The sequence below is a fragment of the Hypomesus nipponensis genome, chromosome 15 (genome assembly GCF_054491055.1).
Source record: "Hypomesus nipponensis isolate SF chromosome 15, ASM5449105v1, whole genome shotgun sequence".
Classification (NCBI taxonomy): domain Eukaryota; kingdom Metazoa; phylum Chordata; class Actinopteri; order Osmeriformes; family Osmeridae; genus Hypomesus; species Hypomesus nipponensis.
Genome location: NC_140375.1, coordinates 15,252,063 through 15,278,750, shown reverse-complemented (window position 1 = coordinate 15,278,750; position 26,688 = coordinate 15,252,063). Strand labels below are relative to the sequence as shown.

Sequence of the window (26,688 nt, the reverse complement as noted above, 5' to 3'; positions counted from 1 at the left end):
GGATGTGCAAAAGGATTTGTGTAAGGCTCCAATAATTATCCGAAAATACAAACACTGTACAATGAAGTGTATTTAGCATAATGACTTATTGGAACATTAACTAAGCCATCCACGTCTCTCTTACAGGTGCTGTGTTGCCCACATAATTTGAGACATTAAGCCTACCATCCTAAACGCAGGTCACCTTCAACACGTCCAAAAAATCTGACAGAAGTGACTTAATGAGGGACAAAAATGCTATTATCCGGTTCCTTTGATATGCCACTGCAGCAGTGTGCTCCGTATGGGATCCATGTATCGTAGGCTACATACTGCACAATAAAGTAAGGGTATAAAAATGTTTCTGTGAAGTGTTATTTTTACATGAATATCATCTCACACTGCATCTATTTCCCAGTCTCGTTCAGAATTTTCACAAGTGTTCCCGAACAATTCATTAAATTACACATCATTACCTATATGAAAGTAATAAAAATGCACTGACAGTATTTTGATTCTGTACGCCGTGCGTTTGACGGTGGCATGTACACCATGGGTTACTCTCGATTCAGTTTGCCTGGCCTGCGCATATGGGAGTGTCAAAGGGCTTGTTAGGTAGGGTTGTACCGCCTTGTGACCTTTGCATTGTGGGGCGAGATTTTGAAAGTGCCCAATGTATTTTTACGACATCCACGTACAGTTTTATTTTGTACAGATATATTTTAGTATAATTCACGTGTTCACTTCCCTTTCGTCTGAGTTGTATCTACATCAAGGAAGCTTTTTCTCCCAGCGCAGGTCGAATAGACCATATGAATAGACCACATAAGTCGAGTGTGCAATATCGATAGCTGCCGTTGAGTTAGGCGGGGACTGTTTTCAAAGTAGAAGCTGCGATAGACCAATGAAGATGGCGACAACAGGGTCCGCGAAATGCACTGGTAGTATTGGAAAAGATAGACACACCAGATCTGCTGACGTGAGAAAAAGTCATACACCTTCACAGCTTCTGACGCTCGAGGAGGCAAGATGTCCTATCTGTTCAGAGATTTTGTTGGAGCCAGTTACTATGCCATGTAGCCATTCTGTGTGCCTACACTGTTTCAAGCGGACGGTGGAATTGACCAGTTTGTGCTGTCCCCTCTGCCGGCTGCGAGTATCCAGCTGGGCCCGTAAACAGTCCCGCGAGAAAAGCCTGGTAAACACCGAACTCTGGGATATAGTCAGAAGGAGTTATCCAGAGCGATGCAAAAGCAGAATGGAACAGAGAGAGTGTGAGATTCACAGAGAAGGTTTGCTGACCATTCTTTAAATTTAAAATGAAATGCTCCGAATTTAAAGTGTAATTGTAAAATGTTGTGTGTCGGGATTCGGGGAAGATGTGTACTATTTGACTAACCTGCCTCAACATATCGTATTCGCAGGCATCAAGCTTTAACGCTACTTAGTTAGTTTTTACAAAAGGAAAAAACGGTTCCAATTGTGCTCATTCGCTTCAAACCATGCAATATACTTGTAGTAATTGCTAAATCACAAATTATTTTGATCAAGACTTGTCCAGACTTGTAGATTTTTCTTGTGGGCGGAGCTTATAGTGATTCATTTGCCATGAACTGTGCGGCTGTCACACTCAACTTTTGAGTGTAAAAAAAAAAAAAACCGTGTGCGCCCTCATTCCCTGTGGAGGAAAAAAGGTTGAACCCCAACCTGTGTACCTAAAAAAAATTAAGACTATTACCCCTAGTCAATATCTTAGCTTACTGATATCATTGTGATTCTCTTTTATCAGAAATGTTCTGCCCTCCTGGTCAGATACCAAGGTCTGGAGATCTCCGTTCAGAGCATGATAAGAAGGTAGGTCAATTTTTGTTGTGTTTTCTTATGATGATAATACTATTTGAACCTTTACATTGATAGTATTAGGACTTTTGACACAGTCATGTGTTTGTGGAAAAATTGGTACCCAAATCAGTCTGACAGTAATACTCCAATCTTATTGCTGCAACATTTTCAGGTAACTATGAATGAGGAGAAAAAAGACATAGGGAGGAAAATCCTATCCAGAAGAGAAGAGTGTGGGGCAATCAAAGAATTAGAAGATCCTGTAAGTGTTAAACCACAAATAAGCTAACTGTGAATAATATTCAAAAATTGTACGGTGACACGTTTTTGAATATATTTTCTTTGTTTACAGTTGAGTGGGGTGTTGTCCGACTCTGAGAATGAGGAGCCAATCGGGAAGAGAACCCGGAATGTGTCTGCTTTTGTTAAAAGAACAAAACTCTCCCCAGCCTATGCAAAAGAGTAATTCATTGTCATTGTTTTCTATGTATTTCAAACTATCGATTGATAAAAATGTATGTAATTTGCACTCTGAGTGAAATTATCTCTCTGAACTCTTTTACTCAGTTGGTTACCGAAACATATTGTGCAGAGGAGTCAGAGTTGTACTGCTTCAGTGGAAGGGAGAGGAAAGGTCAAGACCGTTAATCATTCCTTACTGGATAAGGTATTATGTGCTATTTAAGGAAATTTGTCATTTTTATGTTTAAATGTCTGCAAGTTATCATATTGTTTGCTCTTTTTTTTCTCAGGTCAGTATTGCTCACAGCTACAATGCAGGTATCCTTCTCTCTTCAGAAAACAGTCGCTCATTCTCTGCACCCATAATTGTACCGGAGAAGAGGTATAGTTGGCGAAGTGTTACGGCAACGTCAGCTCTTCTAATAGGCCCCCAGTCCAAACAGGAGAGGTCTATCAGCCCTGAGAGCAATGACAGCATCTCCGAAGAGCTCAATCACTTCAAGCCAATTGTCTGCTCTCCCTGCACGCCACCCAAACGTCTGCCAGATGGACGAGTGATGGAGCCCACAATAGTGAAGTCCACACCCAGGAACTTGACCCATAGTTTTCAAAGGCTCACCAGCTATGAAGCCAGCACTTTTATCCTCCAGAAGTGGAAACAAATTGAAGTGGACCGTCAGTGTATTGAAATGACCTCCAAGGGTACTCTGACCAGCCCCTTTAATGAAGAAATCATAATCAAACAAAGTCCCACAGATGAAAGAGAAATAAAGCCATTTACCTGTGCTTCCACTAAAGTTAAAGAGGACTTAAGAATAAGGACTGACACTTGTAATGAAGAGAATGAAAAAGTGTGTATGTTGAATAAAAGGAGATTGATATTTGATAAGACAGTTGGAGACACAACCCTCAATCAAAGACAAGCCATAAGGTTTAATTTACCATCACTTCTTAACAGTGGTGAAGGACCTGCAAGAGAATGTGGATTTAGTCATAAAAAGTTTGCACCCGAGTCATCTTGCGGGCCCTCTCCAGTCCATAAAAAGCACACTTTTGCCCCACTGGACAGGCTAACTGGGGATCCACATTGTAAGCTCAAATTAAATACATCAGTGGATCAGAGAAAAGAGATTGAAAAAATGAACTGTGCCCAAAACCAAACTACCTCAAGAAGGAGTAGGAAGAGGAGCCAAAAGACAAAACACTTGGAAGAGACTGAGTTGCAAATCAAGAGATTTAAAACTCAGTGCCGAGATAGTATCGAAATGGAGAAAGGGCAAAGTGATTTAAGTTTTCAACGGGTACAGCAAGAGGCTGAGGACAGGCAGCTGGCACTGAAACTTCAAAAACAATTTGACAGAGACCAGCAGAGACTCAACAAGAGCAAAAAAAGTCCTGACAAATACTTCCTTCGGTCTTGGTTCCGCCAAGACAAAATCAAGTATAATCCACGCAGATCGAGGAGAATCATTAAAAAAATGAGCTCTTAACATCCAATCATTACTTACATTTGTGCTTTTTGGAATACATTAGAGAACTCGATTATTGTTGCAATTCATACAACTGTATGTCAATTGTGTACCCCTGTACACTGAACTGGAATTTCCAGGAAATTACAATTTGTGGATTTTCTCTATTGATTCCCCTAAAATCCCCCCTATTTTTTGCAATTCCATACAAAAAAAAGATGTGCTATGGGATAATCTAGCATCCTTCTAGATTACTATACTAGAATTCTAGTAGTTATACTTTCAAGTTGACAGACTACACTGAATAACAATTGTAAAAACACCTATTTAGCCTTTACAACCACAGCTGTGATGACAAAATGTCTCAAACTCAAAGACCCAAAAGATTTACTCTGTAGCCATGTTCAAAGGAATAAAGGGGGATTTTCTTGATTTTAACACATGTAAGAACAGAAACTTAATCACCTAGTCACTCTTGGTTGGTTTTGGTAGCTGTATTTCTGATAATAAAGTAGTGAGTTAAATAATGGGTAGGAACAGAATACATGCAATTTATGCAATGTTAATTGAACCTTTACACATAATATTTAGTCAAGGAAAATTTTCAATTTTTAAATTATGTTTAGTTATTTTTCTGTTAAAAATGAATATCTTCTGCTGGTGAGTTACGGTCATTGTCCTACCTCTTATATAATACACTTGGCTGAGTGTGGTTACTTTTTACCAGATGATTTGCCATTGACTTCTTGTCCTATAACTATTAGTTTGAAAGGATGTTTTGTTTGTTAAAGATAACACTCGTAGTTACATTCATAGTTCTGACATGTTTAAATGCACAATTATTTTCCAAAACATAGGCTATTGTATTAAATAGCACACTTTGGAAGATGGAAGATTTTTACCAAATATTTTTTCAAACATGTTCTACTCACTGTGCATTCATTAATCAAGAACAAAACATTTTTGCAAGAGTATTTGAAAGGGCTAAATCAATTTATTTGAGAATTGTGATTGTGTAATGTTTTCATATGGTATTCTTACAATCATTTTATCTTGGGTGCATACATGATAATATTGATATGCACACAATAATTGCATTAAAGTTTTAAGTTAAAGTAGTGATTCACTCTATGATACGCCGATACACAAATTATTTGTTAAAATAACGATGTTGAGAATGAGGTTATGAAGGACGATGGATTGTGAGTGGAGATTTGCATAACGGTGCAGTTCCGTCTTCGTTGGTAGGTTCAGTTTGAGTTGGTTGGCCACTGGAAATAGCATGTTAGCCTATCACATTGTCCCAGGTCACACAACAAACGTACAGGAAGAGAAGATGGCAGCCAGAAATGGAAAGAATGGACTATTGGAAAAAGTGAGAATGATCTCTGTTTTAATTAAATTCTGTGTTCGCAAATAACGGAAATAGGAGAGAACTGCCTCAAAGCCACATACATAAATAGCCACTTATAGTTTAAACGTTGCCGTCTGCGTGCATGACATAGCCAAGTAGCTACAAGTCCCTATGCTGATAGCCAGAGCTAGCTGCTAGACTAGATGCTAGCTAGCAACCCAGTAACTTTGTGCTAATGTACTGTACACGATGTTGGGTATGGTAGCAAGCTAGTTACGTAGAAATTGCTTACTAGATAGAGCTAGCTTCATTCGTGTGTTTTGAGATTTGTTCTGATGTCAAAGCAACTGTATATTTCTAGCTAGCTACTACAGTACTGTACCATCCAATTTGCTTAGCACATGACTGACACGAAACACATCTGCCAGGCTTAAGTTCCGTTACAGTACTGATGCTAGCTAGACGAATGCTAATAGCTAACTAGCTAGCCGATTGAGTCACATACGTGTACTTAGTTGAAGCATTGCTAGTTTCTTTCTTTTTAAAGCACTGCATTAACTGCTATCTGACGTGTGGTGACTGATATTAATATTCACAGTGGAGGATCGATGAAAAACCTGTTAAGATTGACAAATGGGATGGTGCAGCAGTGAAAAATTCTCTCGATGACGCGGCTAAGAAGGTTTGTGTTGTAAAATATTTCTATCAAATGTTATTCCTTATGGCATGGGAAATTTAGGCAAGACCGTTTACTGATGACGACTTTTGATCTATTCTTAGGTCCTCTTGGAAAAGTATGGATACCTTGAGAACTTCAACCTTGTAGATGGACGTCTATCCATTTGCACCGTTTCCTGCCTCTTTGCAATTGTGGCTCTGATTTGGGACTATCTTCATCCGTTCCCAGAATCTAAGCCAGTTCTGGCATGCTGTGTCATATCATATCCTTACATGGTTAAACCGCCGAATTAATTCTGTTGTCCTACTTAAATAAAATCAGATCAGCATGGTCTGGTATCTCTGAACAGCTGTTAGTCCACCACAGTGTTGTGGCATATCCGAGGAGGTGCATGCTTTTTCTAATGTAGAGGTGGAAATTTGAAATTATTATGAAAATTATATTGGTTATTTTATTTTAAACATATGGCACACATGGACTCACCAGTAAATAGCTTAATGCTGCTGTTTTAAAGTTTATTGTTTGAGTTACTCCCAAGTTACTTTCTTTGACTGACATTTCTTCACATATTTCATCATGATGGGCATTCTAACTCTTTACACCTCATACCAAGAGAAGAACATCTTCCTGGTTGCGGTTGAGAAAGACCCAGCTGGCATGGATCCAGACCATACCTGGCAGCTGTCTTCCAGCCTGAAAAGGTGTGCATATTTATAATGGCATTAAATAACATTATTCACATTTGTTTCTTATTATTTACCTAATATGTTTGTTTTTCTTTGTCCCTGTAGGTTTGATGACCAGTACACGCTAAGGGTGTCCTTTACAGATGGGAAGACCAAGCGCACACGGGAAACGGAGATCACAAAGTCTGTTGGGGCTTTTTTTGATGAGAATGGAGTACTGGTCATGGATCAGTTTGAAAAGTCTGCCTCTAAGCTTCATGACACATTGGCTATAGATAAGAAAATAAAGTAATTAGATCTGATACCAGCCTCTTTGTTGTGTAGCAATGGGGGGGGTGGGGGGGGGGGCAACCATTCTTTTAAAAGTCTGCACAACTGCATTTATGTTGCCCATTCATGTTGTAATTTGGTAAATGTGTTTTTTTTTTTTTTTATATATATCTACAAGTCATGTCATTCTAAAGTCCTAAGAATGATGGTAAAGGTGAGATGTGCTTTGGGTTGTAAACATGGAAGCTCTTTGGTATTAAATAGCTTAACCAAGGCAGGTAAATGTGGATTGTCCTGATATTTCACCCAACATTTTCTGCTGATGGACACAAGGCCTTATAAATGTGGAATAAATAACTGGATTTTCTTTTAATTTAAGAAAATGTATCCCAAAAGCCTTATACAATGTAATTACCTATTTAAAATATGATTATGTTCTATGGATTGTATCATTTGTTTCGTTAGGCTGTTGAGGGAACAAAAACCATGGTATAAGAAAGGGATTTTGTGTTCACTTAAAATATTTATTTTAAGGCAGATAGTTCTTTTTATTTGACAGTTTTAATAGATCAGCAAACTTCACTCAGGAGTGCACATTAATGTCCCTCAATGTTCTATCGCATTCAGTATTGAACATACATTCTCGGTAAGGCTATATTTATTTTAAGGGTAGATGTTTGCGCATACAGCACCAGTGCACATTTTTAAATCTTTAGTATTACTGTTATAGACCTGTTACATACCGAATTTAGCTAAATGTCTGTTATTCATACAAATTTAAAATAAAATTATAATCCGTTTTTACATATTCTTACTGTTTGTGTATCTGTCCCCCAAACTTTAAAAAAAGAAAATTAACAGCTGCTTCCTCAGTTATATAAAAAATGGTCCTATCCACATTTAAAAACAAACCTATTCCTGGCATTAAACATTATTTAATCATACTCTCTGACACTAGTTACAGCTGTTGGAGAGTATTTCGTTTATCAAGGATAAACGAAACTAATGGATATGTAAACAGCTCTGTCAGCAGTATTTTTATATTCAGAAGCCACCCCAGCTGCTTGTGCAAGGCCTTGTGACTGATATTTAGCTGGGGGCATATAACTGCCCCAAAAACGCCACTGTGGAATAAAAGGGGAAGTGAATGAGTGCACTGTCTTTAGACAGTTTTCTTCTGTACCTGCAATAGCTCTCGAGCATGTAGCCATTTTGCTTTAGTTAGGAAGTTTTGCGATCGAATTTTGTCTGTAAGAAACCGTGGACAATAGCATTTTATAGAAACAATGTGAATTGTGAATGGTTTTCCTTTTGGGGGGTTGCAGTAAGATCACGAGGGACATGAGCATGACGAGAAGAGAAGGTTGTTTGCTAAAACATCCACAGGAGGGCGTAAGCTACACCATTGTGCACCGATGATTCAAAAACGGACCCAAACCCACGTCCAGTTTTAGTCCCCTTTTCTTTGGTGGCATTAATTGAGTAACGTTGTAAAAAAGCAACTCAGTCTTTCAAATAGTTAACTCAAATGTTGTAAGGCAAATCAGACAAACTACAGCAGGCATAGGCCTAAGCAGAATTTAGGATCTTGGTTCAACTTGAACAGTGATTTAGATTTGCACAACCTTTTTTTACTTGGACTTTAAGGAGTATTGTTTAGCCTAAATGAATATGTATTCATTTTTGTTACATTTTAGAGGTATCAAATTTGTAGCCTATACTAGGTTGTTGCCTTGTCCAAACTGTGTCATGACGTCAGTTTGTGAACACCCTGAGCAGGTTATCCGCTCGTAAACAATAACAGCGCGAATACAGAGGCAGCACTTGGAGCAGGTTCACCGGGCGCACTGAAGTGGACACTACAAGCAGCGCACATCGCGCAGTAAAGAAAACAGATGTGCGTGTTTTTAAAAAGAAAATAGTCTAGGCTATTTGAGATTCCATTCACTGTAGCGAATTGTTTGGAATGGCTTGTCTTATGGCAGCCTTCTCAGTTAATAATACAATTGTCACCAACTCCATCATTATGGTAAGTATTTACTTAATTCACTTTATAGAAGTGGAGATTAAACTAATAGTTGTAATCTCTATGTGCTATCATTATTTATAATTAAACAGTGCAGTCTATGTCTGTGCACACTGTATATACACAAGTGCTTTGGCAATCAATGTGCGATAGTCTACCAAAGCCCACCTGTATCAGGACGCAGAGATGAACTGTAATAACCTTTCATGCTGTAATTTACAGGACTGTCATTTTTACACAGAAATGCAACAACGTTTGTCGATATTAAATGATTCAATTTGACTGTTTAATTAGCTTAATTGATATTGGGTCATTGGGTCACATTTTTGGGGTTAGTTTTTTGAAGTATTAACCTACATCTAAAAATAGCCAATTGTATTTCGATCATACAGACATAGATCTGTAAACTAGGATAGATCAGTTTTAATCAATGCTTATTCAACATTCCATCGTAAATTTTCGAAGGGATGTGCTTCTCTGCTATTGCACGTTTGTTTTCTGAGTTCAGGTTAAGCTTTGTCCGATAGTAACCTCGGTACTCTATATATAAGGAAACAGATTAGTGGTGTACAGTAGGCTACAGTAGGGCAATCTTTAGTTATCACAGTGAGTTCCCAGCATGTAATTATATTTTGTTAATACAATGACTATAATATGTGTATTCTCTCAATGTACAACATTTTGTTTTAAATGTTCTCATCTTGTTCATTCTTCAATCAGAATGCCAATGGTCCCCCGGATCTGATGCTAGACCCCAGGACTGTGTGTGTTTCCATCGATGAGGTGGTCAACAACCACATGGGCAGTCAACAGACTCCTTTGTTGCAAGGGCACCTAAAGAAAGTGGAGAACAATCTGACTGAGGCCCAGCGGTTTTCTTATTTACCTCGGAGACCAGCTGTCAACATTGAATTCAAAGACATATCTTATTCAGTTCCCGAGGGGCCATGGTGGAGAAAGAAAGGTGGGTACCAGACAATCATACTTGCAGTGTTACCGACAGGGAGCTCATCTCTAACATGGGCCTACTTACATTTTTCCACACCTCAAGCCAACAGTGTGATCTGTTCTGTGGCCTATTTTACGAGTGAATTCTTTTGCTAGCTATTAATTTGATTTGTTCAACTGGGACTTGATAAGGCTGGGAGTGGTCTTGCGCTCAGTCTAAGTTACAAACTGTAATTCCAGCCTGAAATAAAGAATAATCATCGGTCTTCACCGTCTCCAAAAATGCTTCACGCTGTCTTCAGACGTGTCACGCTCGCCTCACAACCAAGGTGTTTATTAGTGAAGTGTAGGCTAATTGGTAGTTTTCTGTGCTGACGTAATCATACAGCTGGCTTGTTACCTTGACATGTCTTGACTTGAGACCCAACATCCAAGAGTATTGTTCTACTCATTATCTCTCCCCATCTGGAGTCATCTTGCATGTTTGCATGTTTGCAGACTGTCTTATTTGACCTGCTCACATCACTTGTATTTTTTGTGTTGCCTCACCTGTGCTGTCTCATGTACCGAAGCACTGCTCTCTTGTGATGGAAAAAAAGGACAGTTTGCTGAACTTAACAGATGGACAACTTGCTTCTGTTTATCTTACCCTCCACTTACCAGTTAAGTTGACCCCCCCCCCCCCCCCCAAAAAAAAGAAGAAAAAAAAAGAATGAGTAAAATTGATAACATGTAGTGATTAAATGTTTCCTCAGGAAGATACAAGAAGGGGAGGGAGTGGATATTAAGTAGTAAGTTGTAGCTTCCCTTTTATGGTTGGAATAAGCAAGTGCATGCCCTGGTCACTGCCATTTATGATTCTTAAAGAGAGACCTCACTAGTTAATTCTGGCTTTGAAGCAGGCCTGATGAGTTTTGATCACCTGATATCAAGTCTCTCCCATTGACGTGTTAGACATTGGAAGAGTTACTCTCATTCCAAAAGCTGATTTCATTAAATATGCATAAACATTGAAGCTGATAGGGCAGGGTAAGCAGACTACCCATCCACTTTCACTTTCTGTGTTTCTTCTTTCTGTGTGTCTTGATGCAAATAATGTAGATCTTAACTTCTTTGACATCGCAGTGCTGTTAGATTCCATGGGGACAGTAATATTTATTACTTATTTTTTTATTTTTTTATTTTTTTTGACATTCAGAGCCACTTGTGCACATTGCTTCTTGGTATGATAAAGTGAGGAAATGAAACTTCTCATTAATGTTAGTCATCATTTATTTTATAATTCACATTTTGAAGTGAAATATTGCTGGAAATATTGCAGACTGTGGACGTCAGACAATATAGTGTTGATTGTTGCCTCTCGTCACGCAGCTTAAACTAGGGCACCTTCGCAGCCAGGTATGACTGATGACTGCAATGGAAACTGGGCTGTGAAGCTGTCCAGAAAAATGGAGGTAATCTACACGGAGAGGAAACTGAGAAGAACTTGGAGAAGGTAGACTGCAGGCAGCAGGAGCAGCACTGCCTTAGCTGCTCTCAGGCGGTTACTAACGGTCAACAAACTGCAGTAACCTCAGCGATGGGGGTGGGGCTGACAAACACGCAGCATGATGCCTCAGACTTAGCGAGCAGGAGATAAAAATAAAAAGAGGGTGTTAGGTTTGACTCGCCTTTCATCTTTCATAGACTTCAAAAAATGAGTAAAAGGTGGATTTGCTAACAGAAAACCCTTCTAAACGGATTCATGGAAATCATTTTTCTCTGGTCCCTTTTAGACTGGATGATGTTTAGCCTTTAATCTAATTGTTTGTAATTCGTTTTCCCCAAAGAAGGTACTGTACTGTAGGATGTTTAAAGCAGCCTGGTGTCTAGACCTAACCCCAGTCTGCCTTTGATCAACCTTCAGAAACTATTCTGTATATGGTCTTGACTAAGCATGGATGTTACTTTAGTCAGTGTGCTTGTTATACCCGATGTATCTCAGCTGGGTCAGATGCTGAGCGGTTAGGTAATCGGACTACCAATCAGAAGGTTGCCGGTTTGATTGCCGGCCATGAAAAATGAAGTTGTGTCCCTGGGCAAGGCATTTCACCCTACTTGCCTCGGATGAATGTCCCTGTACTTACTGTAAGTCGCTCTGGATAGGAGCGTCTGCTAAATGTAAATCTCAACTTCTCAAACACTCACTGACATACAAGTATGTCCTCTTACATTTTGTGGCAGTCTTCTGCTTTATTCTATTTCCATTTGGCATGTGTTCATGTTGTGATTAAATAAATGAATATGAAGCAATGGTTTACTATGTTGACAGCTAAACAGAGAGCAATAGATGGGTAGTGTGTGTGTGTGCATGACTACATTGGTTTGGTAATGCACTGAAGTGCATGTGCACTCATGCCTCTTTCTCCAAAGTGGGTTTTAGGACACCCTCAGTTTATGTTCTCTGCTGTGGCTTAGAATAGCCTTTTCAAAAAGTTTGTGTTAGGGTCTTCCACTTAATTGTTTTTACACAGCTTAGCCTCTTGTAATGTCAAATTTGGCACCATTTTGGGGTTTTTAGCAGTGAAAGAAAAATCCACAATGTAATGCCAGCAACTGTGTCTGCTACTGTGTTCAGTCATATCATGGCTGTGAAGCTGCTGATTCTGGATTGTAGGTTTGTTGATGCTCATCAGAAGCACCTGGATCTAAAGGGTTTCCCAAAAACTTTTGTCCCCCACCAACGTCCCACTCCCTTGGATCCCTTGGTTAAGGATGTGTCTAAATCTGGCATTGTGTTTAAAGGAACACCGTATGAAAAGCACCTGGACAGACAGAGAGAGAGAGAAAACAGAGAAGTAGCTTGGAGCTTCAGTCATGCTCTGTGAAGTAAACAGGCCAAACAGATGCTTCACCTTGATCTGGGCTGCTTTTTGGATGACTCATTTTACAAGCCAGGCTGCTCTCCCGAGAGCCCAATCCCATTCTGTCACAGTGGCTGTCTGAGAGAGTCCCCGTCTGCTGCTGAATGACCCCAGGCCCCCTGTCCTGAACGCAGGCTAGCAGGCCTCTGGGGAGACAGTCATCTAGCACCCATGGAGGACAACGAAGGACACTTTGCAGGCATATAAATAAAAAATAAGTTTTTGTTCCGGGTTAATTTAATGCTTCTACTAATAAGACGTGGCATATTCCAGTAATGAGATCTAGCTGTAGAAGTCTACTAAAAAGACTTTTACACCAGCTGCATGCTGCAGTAGAAGGTCATTATGTAACGAACAGTCTGCATGATAGACTCCCAAACTGAGATCCTATTTCTGTCTGTTTTGGATAATTGAAGCTTTAGTGTTTTGATGTATTTTTGCTGTCAGATTACAGCTGAACTCACAGACGTACAGCAGCTTGACAGTGACATTTTAATAAGACATGCTTCATTTCAGAGTGCTTCTAATGTTGCCCTCAAATTGAAATTAAACTGTGACAATAGTGTAATGTTGGTTATTAAGCTTGTATAGTATGCAGCCTCCATATGGAAGTCATATAGAAGTTATTCTGCTGTAGACAGAGCACACTTGCTTAGGCACACTTGCATGTTGATGTGCAGTTACAGTGATGTGCTTGCGCCATCCAAAGGAATTCCTTTTGCTTATTGGTGTGCTTTTATGGATTGACATGGCATTACATGTTGGCTAGTCTGGTCGGATTCTGCTGAGCGGTCTTGTTTGTCTGTGGCCTTTAATCCGAACGGCGAGGAAAACCCCCAGTGTCATCCTGCTTGGCAGCAGTGTGTTGGCCCCTGCATTAGCCTGATTGATCCCAACAACACCGCCGTCCTCAGGCCTCGGCAGTGGCCACTGCATATGTCACTGTAGCCCTCCGCGTGCTCTCACTTTTAAGCCCCTTGCCTCCCCCCCCCCCTCTCTCTCTCTCTCTCTCTCTCTCTCTCTCTCTCTCTCTCTCTCTCTCTCTCTCTCTCGCTGTCTATCGCTCTCTCTATATCTCTTTCTCTCTCTCGCTGTTTATTTTGTTTATTTAGAAGGATCCCCATTAGCTCTACCCTAAGACAGAGCTACTTCTATCTCTCTCTCTCTCTTTCTCTCTCGCTGTCTCTTTCTCTCTCTCTGTCTCTCTCTCGCTGTCTCTTTATCTCTCTCTCTCTTTCTCTCTCACTGTCTCTATCTGTCTTTCGCTTTCTCTCTCTTTCTCTCTCTCGCTGTCTCTTTCTCTCTCTCGCTGTCTCTTTATCTCTCTCTCTCTCTCTCTCTCTCTCTCTCTCTCTCTCTCTCTCTATGTGTCTCTTTCTCTCCTTCCCTTTCTGGCTTACTTTCTTCGCTCTTATGCAGAACATAAATACTATTACTAAGACTTCTGTTTTGGCCCATTTTCGATGCCGGTCTTGTATCTAGGCAAATGGACCAAAATTACATTTTCTGTATTTGGGACTCAACATCTGAAAGCTCATACTTTTGTCTATATATTACATGTTCACTGGGTGCTTTGTGAAAATATAATCTTTTGTGAGACTTCTTGTATAATATCTGTTTAACAGACTTCCACCTCAAGGATTTGTGACCCAAATGGGTAAACCTCTTCTAAGTAGATAATAAGTAGGTATCCTCTTACAAAGCACAGATTTGTGCTTGTTGGGTAATTATATTTTGTTATCCTCTTTGTTTATTTTCCGAAAAGGACAATAAACATGTTCTTTCCAAATTGTTCTGAATACACCAAGCCTGTTGGACTGTGAATGACTATGGTGAAACTCTAAGCTGACCATCTGTAAAATACACTGGGAAGTAGACAAAATGTAAAAATGATGCTCTATACAGTACAGGTAAACCCAAAACATAAGTTCAGAGACGGTTCCTGTGTCGTACAGCTGTGCTATTTTTTCTACTTGGGACTTGCATGTTGTATCTGCAGCTTGTTTGAGTATTGAAAAACACAAAGAGCCAAATCAGCCTGGAATTTACACATCACCCATCCAGCTCTGTGGGCACACCACTGCATGACTTCTGCAAAGTGTAGAGGTTACTGAAGTGCAAACTGTCTAACCCTAACTGCCTTTAGGAAACACTAGATCCTTAGGTTTGGTTCTCTGTGGAGTGAGGACAGAGAAGGTCGGAGGTATTTGTGTATCACTCTGTAGGATTATAACATAAAATCCAATTAAACTGGCAGCCACTGCAATCAACTGGATTAGCGTTTAGCTATGTCCATTAGATAAATAACAGGTTACTGTAGGCCATTGCAATGTGCTGTACACATCGTACACATTGTGCTTTACATCGCCATGTTCACACTGCATCGTAAAAGCCACTTAGGTCCATTAGTTCACTGTGCGAGGTACGGAATGTTCAGCTGTTTTGTGTGTCGTACAGTCAGAATGAGTTGCAGAACTTCGCAAATAAACCAAAAAGTGAAGGGGAACCAAAAAAGAGTGGTCTGTGTCACGCCCTGGGCGTGTTCTGGTGGGAACCCTTCTGAAACAAGCATGTTTGAGGGAATGTGAGGTGAGGTTACATAGATTAGACTGTAATAGACACCCAAGTGGATTGTCCCATTCACTTACCAAACAAAAAACGAATGGCCCTTTAACCCACAAGACAAAGATGGCTTTATTGAAGAGAGGGAATGCATAGCCCTGGGACAGCTTTAAACAGGTCCTCGCTGAAGCCGAATGAATTAAAATCCCATTGTGATCATCGGTTTTACATGGGGCTGATTCTTTTGTGTCGGTTCTCAGGTTACAAGACACTGTTGAAAGGGATTTCTGGGAAGTTCACCAGCGGAGGCCTGGTGGCCATCATGGGTCCCTCAGGAGCCGGGAAGTCTACACTGATGAACATACTGGCCGGATACAGGTGTTGCCAACACCCTAGTGACCACCCGAGTTTCCTACATCACTGATAGACCAGTCCTTCCCACCATACAGTACATGGATATCAAGTTAAAATATATGTGGAACCTAGTTTAACATGTGTTTCAAACAACTTAAACTTAAACAGGCACCTTTAGAAATAGTAGGTTCCAAGGCAGTTTGGCAGGTCCAAGGTAGTTTGTTCTGACAGAATGCTAAGACCAGTAGGTTCTCTCTCTGTTTGTAGGGAGACTGGTATGAAAGGGGAGATACTGATTAACAACCAGCCAAGGGACTTGCGCTCTTTCCGGAAGGTGTCCTGCTACATCATGCAGGACGACATGCTTCTCCCTCACCTGACGGTCCACGAGGCCATGATGGTAAGGACAGGAACCTGGTCGCGTTGAGTTCCTCTCTATTAGGGCCGTAATGTGGGCCAGAATTCTAGTCTGTGCTTTCCTGTACAAGTACATAATATTATTATGTCGTTCTACATCTTAATAATTTAGCTGATGCTTTTATCCAAAGCAAAAACTAGTAGAAAAGTAATGCTGAAATGCTTATGTAGCATGAACTATATTTGATACTCTGTCCCACAGGTGTCAGCTAATCTCAAGCTGCAGGAAAAGGAGGAGGGCAGGAGAGAGATGGTAAGAGAGTTGCATGGGAGCAGTCTTCCTCTTAATCTGTTGTGTGCTCTCTGGGAATTAGGACCAGATCCTTTTTCGGCACTGCATGGTCTAGTCAAGTCAAGTCATTTTTATTTATAAAGCACATTTAAAAACAGCCAATGCCAACCTAAGTGCTGTACAAAATCATCAAATAGGGCAAAACAATAAATAAGCAATAAATAAGAACAACAGACAAACGTCATAATTACAGTAAGCACGAGTGACCCTAAACTGACTCGAAAACCAAATAATAAAAATACAATCACCTTTGGTGTAGCCAGCAATGTGTTTAGGCCAATACGGTTTACTGTGTCGATGGGTGTGTGATGGGAGCTGCTGAATATAGCTTGGATCAGGTTAGGTCTTTGAAACCCTCTTGTGTTCAAGGTACGAGAGATCCTGAGTGCCCTGGGCCTGCTGGAGTGTGCAAAAACACGTACGTCCCACCTCTCTGGAGGCCAGAGGAAAAGACTAGCCATCGCCCTGGAGCTCGTCAACAACCCCCCTGTCATGTTCTTTGACGAGCCCACCAGGTTTGTTGTTTCATAGCTCTGACGTGCGTGTCCCAGGAGCAGGCACAGTCCTGATATAACACAGGATTATAGCACGTTGAATTCTCCAAGCACGCCGCCTGGCCATAATTAGATCTAATGGTAAACAACGGCAACCACCTTTAAATAAGTCAACAGATTGATTCTGTGTTCACTTGGAAGAAAACATGCAATTGAATCCTGAAATGTCCCAGTTCAGGTCTAGCTAGAGAGGTTTGACATGCACCAGGGGACCAATCGGAAGCCCTCAGGCCCTCATGAGGAAGTCAGCTGACGACCATGTGGCCCCATGAGTGCATGTGTGCCATATGTGGTGATGATATTTCTCCTGGGCTTACTCAGAAATGTTCTTACTTTGCACTCTGAGCCAAGGAAAATATAAAGATGGCACAGCCTTACGTTTTTAAATTTTATACAGGCACAGTGTCTATTATGTGGAAAATACAAATACAGCATTTCTCTTTTATGAAGGGAAAGTACAGAAAGGAGAACGACCATCTTTTTTTAGGCATGTTGATATGAAAATGTGCCCATAATAGATAAGTACTACAACTATTGTTCTTGAGGGCAAAGTCTCCTAAGGAGATTTACTCCTTCCGAATCCTCTGAAGGCTTTTAAGACGGACACATCTCCTTCATTATCCTGTTTCTCTGTCACCCCGGACTACTTAACTGCCCTTGGTGGCAAATAAAGCTAAGAGGTTTCAGTCAGACAATGAAACAATCCATTACAGTTTGTAAGAGATAACCTTTGAAACAACCATTGTGAAAATATACACTCTAATATTCTGCTCGTTAGTCTAAACGTTAAAAGATTGGAAGTTGTGGAAATACACTCATATTGCTAGTGAGAAGCCATGTCAGTTTTCTGAGTCAGTAACCCCTCTTGCCCACCTCCACCTGTGTCATGTAGCGGGCTGGACAGCTCATCCTGCTTCCAGGTGGTGTCCCTGCTCAAGGCTCTGGCCCAAGGAGGACGCACCGTTATCTGCACCATCCACCAGCCCAGCGCCAAGCTCTTTGAACTCTTTGATAAGGTAACAGAGAAACAATAGGCTTCAAGCACCGGAATTGTGATACACAAATAGCAAAAGGATCATCTGCTAATTGTAACTTATTGATAGTAGGATCGATTGAACTTCTGCATTTTTAACATGGAAAAAGAACCATTTAACTGTCTCCTACTCACTTGACTACCATTCTTTCTGATGTCCCCAGCTGTATGTTCTGAGCCATGGTCAGTGCATCTACAGAGGGAAAGTGTCCAACCTAGTTCCTTACCTCAGAGAACTTGGACTCAACTGTCCCACTTATCATAACCCAGCAGACTTTGGTGAGCCACATCTCTGGTTTCGACCTGCTGTTGTACGCAGTGACTTTTATTTCACAGTTCTGTGTCTCTTCACTGCTGTCCCTTTCTTTCTCTTCTTCAGTGATGGAGGTTGCGTCTGGGGAGTACGGGGACCAGACAGCCCGTCTGGTGAAATCCCTGCAGGACAGGAAGTGTGAGAAGGACTACAATACGGAACTCAACGGGGATGGAACACACAACCCCTTCCTGTGGCACAAACCTGCAGAGGAGGTAAAGCAAGATTTCAGCCTCATTTTAAGGGTGTGAAATTTCCAAAATCTCAATCAGATAATCCAGGTGAACCTAACTAGCCCTCGTCATGTGACATGGGATATTCTAACATGGATGTGTGATACGAGAGGGCATTAAATGTTTGAACATAGATGATGATCCATCTTACATCCTCCAGAGTGTCCAGCTTGTTCACTCTCTGTTTCTGATGAGAATCAGAGTTTGTTCACACAAACAAGGAATTTATTGTGGCAGGAACATGCATACAATAAACATAAACGGATCTTAAATTTCGTAGAATGTACAAAACTCTAATATTAAAGAACTAAACAACGTGTAAAATATAAAACAGATATAAATATAAAAGCTATTGTTCACTCCACCCCTCTCCCTCTTTCCCCCTCCCTCCCTTCCACCCCCCTCCCTCCCTCCCTCCCTCCCTCCCTCCCTCCCTCCCTCCCTCCCTCCCTCCCTCCCTCCCTCCCTCCCTCCCTCCCTCCCTCCCTCCCTCCCTCCCTCCCTCCCTCCCTCCCTCCCTCCCGCCTCTCTCCCTCCCTCTCCCTCCCTCCCCCCTCTCTCCCTCTCCTTCCCTCCCTCTCTCTCTCTCTCTCTCTCTCTCTCTCTCTCTCTCTCTCTCTCTCTCTCTCTCTCTCCCTCCCTCCCTCCCTCCCTCCCTCTCCCCCCTCTCTCTCCCCGTCTCTTTATCTCTCTCTATGTGTCTCTCTCCCCCTCCCTCTCCCCCTCCCTCCCTCCCTCCCTCCCCTCTCTCTCTCTCTCTCTCTCTCTCTCTCTCTCTCTCTCTCTCTCTCTCTCTCTCTCTCTCTCTCTCTCCCTCCCTCCCTCCCTCCCTCCCTCCCTCCCTCCCTCCCTCTCCCCCCCTCTCTCTCCCCGTCTCTTTATCTCTCTCTATGTGTCTCTCCCTCCCTCCCTCCCTCCCTCCCTCCCTCCCTCCCTCCCTCCCTCCCTCCCTCCCCTCCCCTCTTTCTCTCTCCCCCTCCCTCCCTCCCTCTCCTCTCTCTCCCCCTCTCTCCGTCACTCTCCCCTCTCTCTCTCTCTCTCTCTCTCCCCGTCTCTCCCTCCCTCCCCCCCCCCTCTCTCTGTCTCTCTCTCTCTCTCTCCCTCTCCCTCCCCCTCTCTCTCTCCCTTTCTCTCTCTCTCCCTTAGGACTCCACATCTACAGAGGGCTGCCACAGCTTCTCTGCCAGCTGCATGACTCAGTTCTGCATCCTCTTCAAGAGGACCTTCCTCAGCATCCTGAGGGATTCTGTAAGATAGACTGCCACCTAGTGGAGTTTGTTTTGACCTGCAGTTGCGGTTGTACGTGTATTCAAAGGCATTCCCCAAGGATAGACAACTGTTACATAATGCTTATCAGACAAGATGACGGGATATAAAAGAATGCCATGGGAATGGGAATGTTACATGTTGAAACAGTTGGTTTGTATATATTATGTAAACAAAATGAGTAACATAAAAAAAAGAAATATCGTATTTGTATATGGACACTGTATTTCCAAATATTTTTTAATATATTCAAATGTATTCTTCCTATAGGTGCTGACTCACTTGCGTATCATGTCGCACATTGGTATTGGAATCCTGATAGGGCTTCTCTACCTGGGCATTGGAAACGAGGCTAAAAAGGTTCTCAGTAACTCAGGATTCCTCTTCTTCTCCATGCTCTTCCTCATGTTTGCCGCCCTCATGCCCACTGTGCTTACATGTGAGTATTCCTGGCTCAGTTCTATTTCTCCATAAGACTTAACTAAACACTCCATTCTGTCCAGATAGCCTATTACCTTATGAGACGAAGCCAACCCTGTGTCTTGATGTTCTCTAATGCAGTCCCTCTGGAGATGGGTGTGTTTCTCAGAGAACATCTGAACTACTGGTACAGTCTGAAGGCGTACTATCTGGCCAAGACCATGGCTGATGTTCCCTTTCAGGTAAAACACTTCCTATGTGCACAGTGGGAATTCATTTGAAGGTGGACGATTTCAATTTGGTGTAGCATTTAAAACGAGCAAATGCTATGTGAACCTGTTATGCGAGTCTAACTGAATGCACAATTTGCTTAGCCATTTACAGAACAGAACTAAGGTATTGTGAACAAATAACATGTAACTTGAGCTCAAGGAGCTTGAACATTATGCTCTAATTGCCATTCTGTCAAAATTAAACCAATCCCACAATATGAATGACATAACACGGCTTAACTCTCATGTCACAATGTTCTGTATGGTTATTTATTCCGTTCCAAGTGTAACCTGTTTAGTTAGTATATCACTATGGCTGGCTTGTTTATTTTTTGTGTTTAGTTGTAATTGTGAGGTTTGGCTTTCAAGATTGTGTTCCCAGTGGCCTACTGCAGCATCGTGTACTGGATGACCTCACAGCCATCAGACGCAGTTCGCTTCATCCTCTTCCTGGCCCTGGGGGTGCTAACCTCTCTGGTGGCCCAGTCTCTGGGCCTGCTGATTGGAGCAGCATCCACCTCTCTGCAGGTCAGAACAGGACTTTGTCTGACACACCAGAGCCACACAACCGATTCTAATCCAATGTGTAATCTTGATCTATGTGTAGTGACGGATTTTTCATGGATGGTTGGTTTTTGTGCTGGTCTGTCTTTCCTAGGTTGCCACGTTTGTGGGTCCTGTAACCGCTATTCCTGTTTTACTCTTCTCCGGCTTCTTTGTCAGTTTCGACACCATTCCCAAATACCTTCAGTGGATGTCGTACATATCATACGTCAGGTAAGTACATGACATCCAATATCAGAAACCATCTCAAACCTACAGTACTCCACTGTGACAGAAAGTGCCCTAATTCAGAACGATTGAATTCTGCAGGTATGGTTTTGAGGGCGTCATCCTCTCTATCTATGGGTTGGACCGAGAAGACCTCCACTGCGACAAAGACGAAACCTGCCACTTCCAAAAGTCGGAAGCCATCCTAAGAGAACTGGACGTGGAAGATGCCAAACTGTATCTGGACTTCATAGTTCTCGGCATCTTTTTTGTGTCTCTCCGACTCATCGCTTACTTTGTCCTGCGCTATAAGATCAGTGCTGAGAGATAGACTGAGAGGAAGGGACAGGATCCGGGCACGGATCACAGATCGGGTGCTACCGGGCTCAGGCACACCTTCAGAAGACTCTCCGTCACTCCTCCAAGCAGCAGCCCCAGGCCTGCTCCACACATGCCAAACACTTGGCCCGCATCTTTCCACGTATGAGTGTGCGCAACTGAATTTAGTTTTGTCGTTTAAAAAACAAACAAAAACAGCAATGGGACGGAGAAGCATCTCCACGGTAGGTGTTAGAAGACAAATCTCGTATGAGAACAAGATAGAAGAAATACCAGATGAGATGAACCTAGGGCTTGTGCTAGTAGACTGCAGTCTCTAGACCGGTATGTGTGGCCTCTCTATCTTCTGAAATTAAGTGGACATGTAAAGCCACGTTTGAACAGGAGCTGGTCTCCTCTCGTTGGCTTTTAAGAAGTGCCAGATAAGGTAGGGCCCCATACCAGGAGCCTCTGTTCACGAAGGGAATCAGAATGTACTGTATGGTGTGCTACAAGATTAGCTTCTAAAATGTGAACGTGGCAATGCAAAGGTGGTTGTAGCATGTAGATTTGGGGGGTCTTAACTCTGCAGTGAGACCGGAGAAACACTATTGATCCTGAACGAGGGTAACGCAAGAGTAGAAAGGCAAGAGTAGGCTAGTTAATCCTTGCACAGTAGGCTCTCAATCAAAGCATTTCAGGAAGGCTGGTGCTTTGGGATTTGCTTCACAAGAAGTATGCACACAGTGCTGTCCACGTTACCAAAAGGACTTAATGATGCCAGTCTTTATGGGAGGGATTTAACATTCCCCTCTCCCCCCTTCTTGTTAGAGGTCTGCTTTCAACAGAAAATAAATGATTATGTCCTTGTGGCAGCTTGAACTTATTTGGATTGTATTTCTTTACTGTAAGGAGCATGCACCGACCACATCTGTAAATCGCAATAGTGTTGGCACAGTGACCCCTTGTGGTTTGACCTACCATGGTGACGTGACTCCTTGAAATTGTCTGAGTACTCAATCTATGTTGAGGTTTATGTGTGCGGTCAAGAAAGTACACATTTAGATCGTTTTTTAAGATGTCGTACTGTTGTCCTGCCTTGACCATGCACATTCAACATCTGCTTCAGACAATCATTGGTCCACACATAGGACATGGCGTGGTTTAAACCTCAACTTTTCACCTGCATACTGTAACCACTGAAGTTTCGAAGGATTGGAGAACCACTCCATGTCACTTTAGGACTTGGGCAAAAAATGTTATTTCCTGTGTCGAGGAGATCAATGGATTCAAACTTTACATTATTTGATAATGCAATTATCAATGCAACTCTTTAGTTAAACCTGATGGTGATCGGTATGTGTTTTGTCATCATGCGTTATTGTGTGTTGCTGTATTTTAAAATGAGGAAGTACTTTCTGGTTCATCGAGGCTCTGTAAGAATCACGCAGTGAAAATTGTACATGTAACGTTCCTTTCAAGTATGTTTTGATGTCAGTGTTATGACCATCTAATCTGTACCTCTAGTATGTCACTTGTCTAGAGGGGGGAGGCTTTGTCACATCTTTAAAGCCTCAATTTTCAAGAGGATTTTAAGGACGTGGGGCATTCATTTTGGTATCTTAGTTTCTTTTGCTTAGCTTCGTATCTTTTTTAACATTGTTTTACTAGGGATATTCATAGAGTCTTGCATCTGACTCAAACTGTATTTAAGTCATGTTTTGGTGTCCATTTACCGGTATTTACATTCTATACATTTTTAGTAAATTTATATTTTCTCTAAAAGGGACAACTGTTATGTTATGACTTTGTAGACAAATTGAATAAATTTGGAATATTTTTGAAATATGCACACTTTACCGACCGGTAAACATTATTTAGAGGTAATGACAGATGGGCCAAATATTTCAAGATGATCAAAACCTCATTCACAGAGCCCAACATAACCATTTGTAACAGTACTGTCCACCAGATGGCAGTAGCACACATCACATACTGCAGGGCTCAGTAATGGTGTATTATCTGTGTATTATTATTATTATATAGTCATGGCCTCACTGTCATTTTTGGTACAGTTGGGCTGTACTTATGGAACTCTATTCATGGGTAATAGTACATGTATCTTAATTGAGACAAAGTCAAGACTGTGCTCTGAAATGTGTGGTGAAGCCATCTGCTGCCACACCCACCACACACACACACACACACACACACACACACACACACACACAAACGTGAACCAAGTCTGTGAGGAACAGAACAGATGGTGTGTGGTGTACCTGTGCGCACTCTTCTTCTGAAAGGACCTCACTTGCATACTTCTGTCTTAAAGTATACATAATCATTCTCCTTGTGTTTTCCAAGAGGACTTTATTATTATTATTATTATTATTATTATTTATGTTATTCGGCAGGGTCTCCTTCATGTTGGCTGTGACCAGAGTGGCTCTGACAGTGAAGAGGAGTCTCGTAATGGCTCCTTGGAGAAACGCTGCACAGCAGTCGGCTTTAATCGAGCCACAAACAAATAATGCAATGCTGTCTGCTGCACTGAAGAGCTGAAGGGCTGCATCGTTGGCCCTATAAAGAGCTTCCAGAGCTTCTTGGAGACGGTCATCGGAGACGTAATTAACGAGCTGATGGCAGACACAGTCTGGAGTATAACATTCTGGACTTTTTGGGTCTGTCCCTGTAGCTAGAACAAAGATCCCGGACCGTTAGCATGTGTTGTTTGGGTCCTTTGTGAGGAAGTAAGTCTCTTCAGAAAGATCCGTCCATCTGGCTTCCAAATGCTCGCAAAATGTAGCACAATTTTCCAGAATACGTTCAGGGCGGCTACGCTACGTATTCCATAGGACGTTTCACAGATGAACTAAATGGCCAGAATGATCTTTTTGATAATCAACAATTTCTTGTGGTCCTTTTGTGAGCATTGCTCGGGGACAACATGTGATTGATTGTCTTTTGATGCCCGTCACCCAGAGTGCAGTCAGCCAAGACAGGGCTGGGAGAGAGAGAAGCTGTTAGGGGAGGTGTGAGTCATGTTGTGGATACTCTTGAATCCCACTATAACACCAGTAGCAATCTTGATGTGCCCTGAGGAAGACTGGAGGTGAGGAGGCCAGCAAGCACAGACCTGTCCTCTGGGCGCTTATTGGAGAAGAGCATTATTGGAGTTCTTTCCATTGATTTCCACACACAATTTTCAGGCGGCAAAGCCTGGCTTGAAATAGCCTGAGGCACATCAGCACAATCCTCCTTTGGTCCAACAACCTGACAGAACAATAATGAAAGAACAATAGTTCAGAAAGGAACAATAATAACAAAGAAAATGAAAATCCAAAAGCAAGCAGACAGTTCTGTTAATTATGACACATCGATGTCATTACATTTGAGAAAACGGATTAAGGTTTGTAAACCATCACAACGTCTGTCATACCTTGGTGACATGTGAATGCTGTCTTAGGCTTCCTTTTTTCCCTGTTCTGGTTTGACAGGCTCAAGCAGGAACAAGATTCAGCAGGTCATTCTGGATGGTTGGAGTCAGGCAACCGTACTGTGCACAGAGGTACCAGCTGCAAACAGAGCACTCTTTCAGTTTAAGGAAGGAGAAGACCAGGATCTTTGTTGACAGTGATAAAAATGCAGAGAGAGAGAGCGTATAACACGGCAGCAGGAGGGCAGGCTTTTTTATTGGGTTGGTTTGCCTTGACCGAGATGGTTAGAGGTGCAGGAATCTGAACTAAGATGTGAAGAAAATACTGATTTGTCAGTTCACACTGTGTAGGGTAGGGTGGACCTTCCGAGCGAGGATATTTACAATCGAATGAAGAAGCATGGTTGAAGTGGCCCTTACTCCAAACCATTAGCTGCACTGTAGTGAGACTTTATTGATCGTCCACGCCTAAATGCTGCGCATCTCACTGTCAGAGAAATGCATTGGCTCTGTGAATTACTGACACTGTAAACTATGTCTCCTTCCAACTTCCATCACTATGCCTTTTATTACTCCTAATTACAATAATCACATTTGCTTCATGGCTATTCAAGAAATGAACGGATAGACTTTTTACACATTCACACTCGCAAAGGTAGAAGGTGTGCACAAAAGTGTGCATTAAACATTTAGCTATGTTTTTGAGTAAGGAATCCTTATACTTTAAATTAAAGCCTGTTCTACAATAACAGGCACCCCTACTACTTGTCTTGTAATACCACTCCCCGTTTTGACACAATCCTTCTTGCTGATGTCATGCCAGCTGGTAGGGTAACTCCAGGTCAGAGGAGAGATGTAATGGTGTGTAGTTAGGGAAACGGTATGTTGTGGTCAGACAGGGTCCCATAATTGGGCTGTGCAAACGGAGCCAGCTGCTGTGCGCTCAGGTTGAATGGCCTGTCAATCACCCAGGAGGGCCTGTTTATGTATTCCAGCGGTGCGGGGGGGGGGGGGGGGGGGGGAGCAGGAGGGATGGGTGTGCTATCAGGCCTGGCTCTGTGATATAAGGGCTGAAGGAAAGGGCGGCAGCACATGGTCTAGCCATTAGCGACGCATGATGCAACGGCTCAATGTGTTAATGATGTCACTGGTGTTGCAAGGTGAGAGAAAGGGAAATCAGATGATTTGATTCTGGTTGTCAAAAAATTCCTGTAAGGGCTTGATTATGCAGCGAAACCGACAAAAAACTTGAGCGACGAGCACAAAAAAATAATTATAATCGTCGATGACTGTCAAGGCTTTGAAGGCAGGAAAATTTGTCATTCCTTTAAAAAAAAATGGAGGATACGATGGTGGTTGCGTCTCCATTTCCAGCTACAAATAAATGTGGACTGACCCTGCAGGCTGATTGGTCACACTCCCTTCTGGTGACCAGGAGCCGGGGACACAGCAGCACCCTCAGGGTGGGCAGGGGACACAGAGGGACCCTCCCCCCTGTAATGACAAGCACTGTTCTAGGAGGGGATGGGATTCAACATTCATTTTTAATTCATTCAAAGCAATAGATGAGACAAAAGGTTTCAAAAGCATGTTTGTGGGATTTTTAGATGGGCTCTTAAAAGGTTCTTGTCTGTGTGGGGTTTCTCTTCAACTAATTTTAAAAAATGGCAAGTCTTTAGACCATGGCTGCCTTGTAACATTGTTATAAATCATTTTTGTTAAAAAGTCAGTCCTGTCCCTTTCTAAATGTCGAGGCATGACGTGCACCAGAGAACATGCGCTGTGGAGATCACACACATGCAGGCCTGAGGCACGTGCTGTCTCCCATG

General features: G+C 42.1%; 3 protein-coding genes across 5 annotated transcripts; all 3 read left to right on the top strand.

The window, feature by feature from the left end:
• Positions 1-684: 684 nt before the first annotated feature.
• rnf169 (ring finger protein 169) lies at positions 685-4,190 on the top strand. Its single transcript, XM_084674774.1, has 6 exons — positions 685-1,271; positions 1,769-1,833; positions 1,994-2,083; positions 2,174-2,283; positions 2,389-2,488; positions 2,574-4,190. The coding sequence occupies exons 1-6, from the start codon at positions 884-886 to the stop codon at positions 3,771-3,773; spliced, it is 1,953 nt and encodes a 650-aa protein (XP_084530900.1). The 5' UTR covers positions 685-883; the 3' UTR covers positions 3,774-4,190.
• Positions 4,191-4,972: 782 nt separating this feature from the next.
• spcs2 (signal peptidase complex subunit 2) lies at positions 4,973-6,773 on the top strand. Its single transcript, XM_084674776.1, has 5 exons — positions 4,973-5,127; positions 5,705-5,788; positions 5,887-6,051; positions 6,356-6,486; positions 6,577-6,773. Exons 1-5 carry the CDS (start codon positions 5,035-5,037, stop codon positions 6,761-6,763), a joined length of 660 nt encoding a protein of 219 aa, XP_084530902.1. The 5' UTR covers positions 4,973-5,034; the 3' UTR covers positions 6,764-6,773.
• A 1,807-nt stretch (positions 6,774-8,580) lies between these two features.
• abcg1 (ATP-binding cassette, sub-family G (WHITE), member 1) lies at positions 8,581-23,269 on the top strand. Of its 3 annotated transcripts, none has more exons than XM_084674032.1 (15): positions 8,581-8,749; positions 9,488-9,731; positions 15,441-15,558; positions 15,802-15,934; positions 16,154-16,204; positions 16,613-16,758; positions 17,690-17,813; positions 17,995-18,109; positions 18,210-18,358; positions 19,523-19,624; positions 19,913-20,081; positions 20,204-20,304; positions 20,704-20,862; positions 20,993-21,111; positions 21,208-23,269. In XM_084674032.1, exons 1-15 carry the CDS (start codon positions 8,708-8,710, stop codon positions 21,434-21,436), a joined length of 2,001 nt encoding a protein of 666 aa, XP_084530158.1. In that variant the 5' UTR covers positions 8,581-8,707; the 3' UTR covers positions 21,437-23,269. The 3 variants fall into 3 exon arrangements, with proteins under 3 accessions (XP_084530158.1, XP_084530157.1, XP_084530159.1); XM_084674031.1 differs by having other exon boundaries at positions 8,581-8,770; XM_084674033.1 differs by lacking the exon at positions 8,581-8,749 and having other exon boundaries at positions 9,508-9,731; positions 18,210-18,295.
• Positions 23,270-26,688: the final 3,419 nt, after the last annotated feature.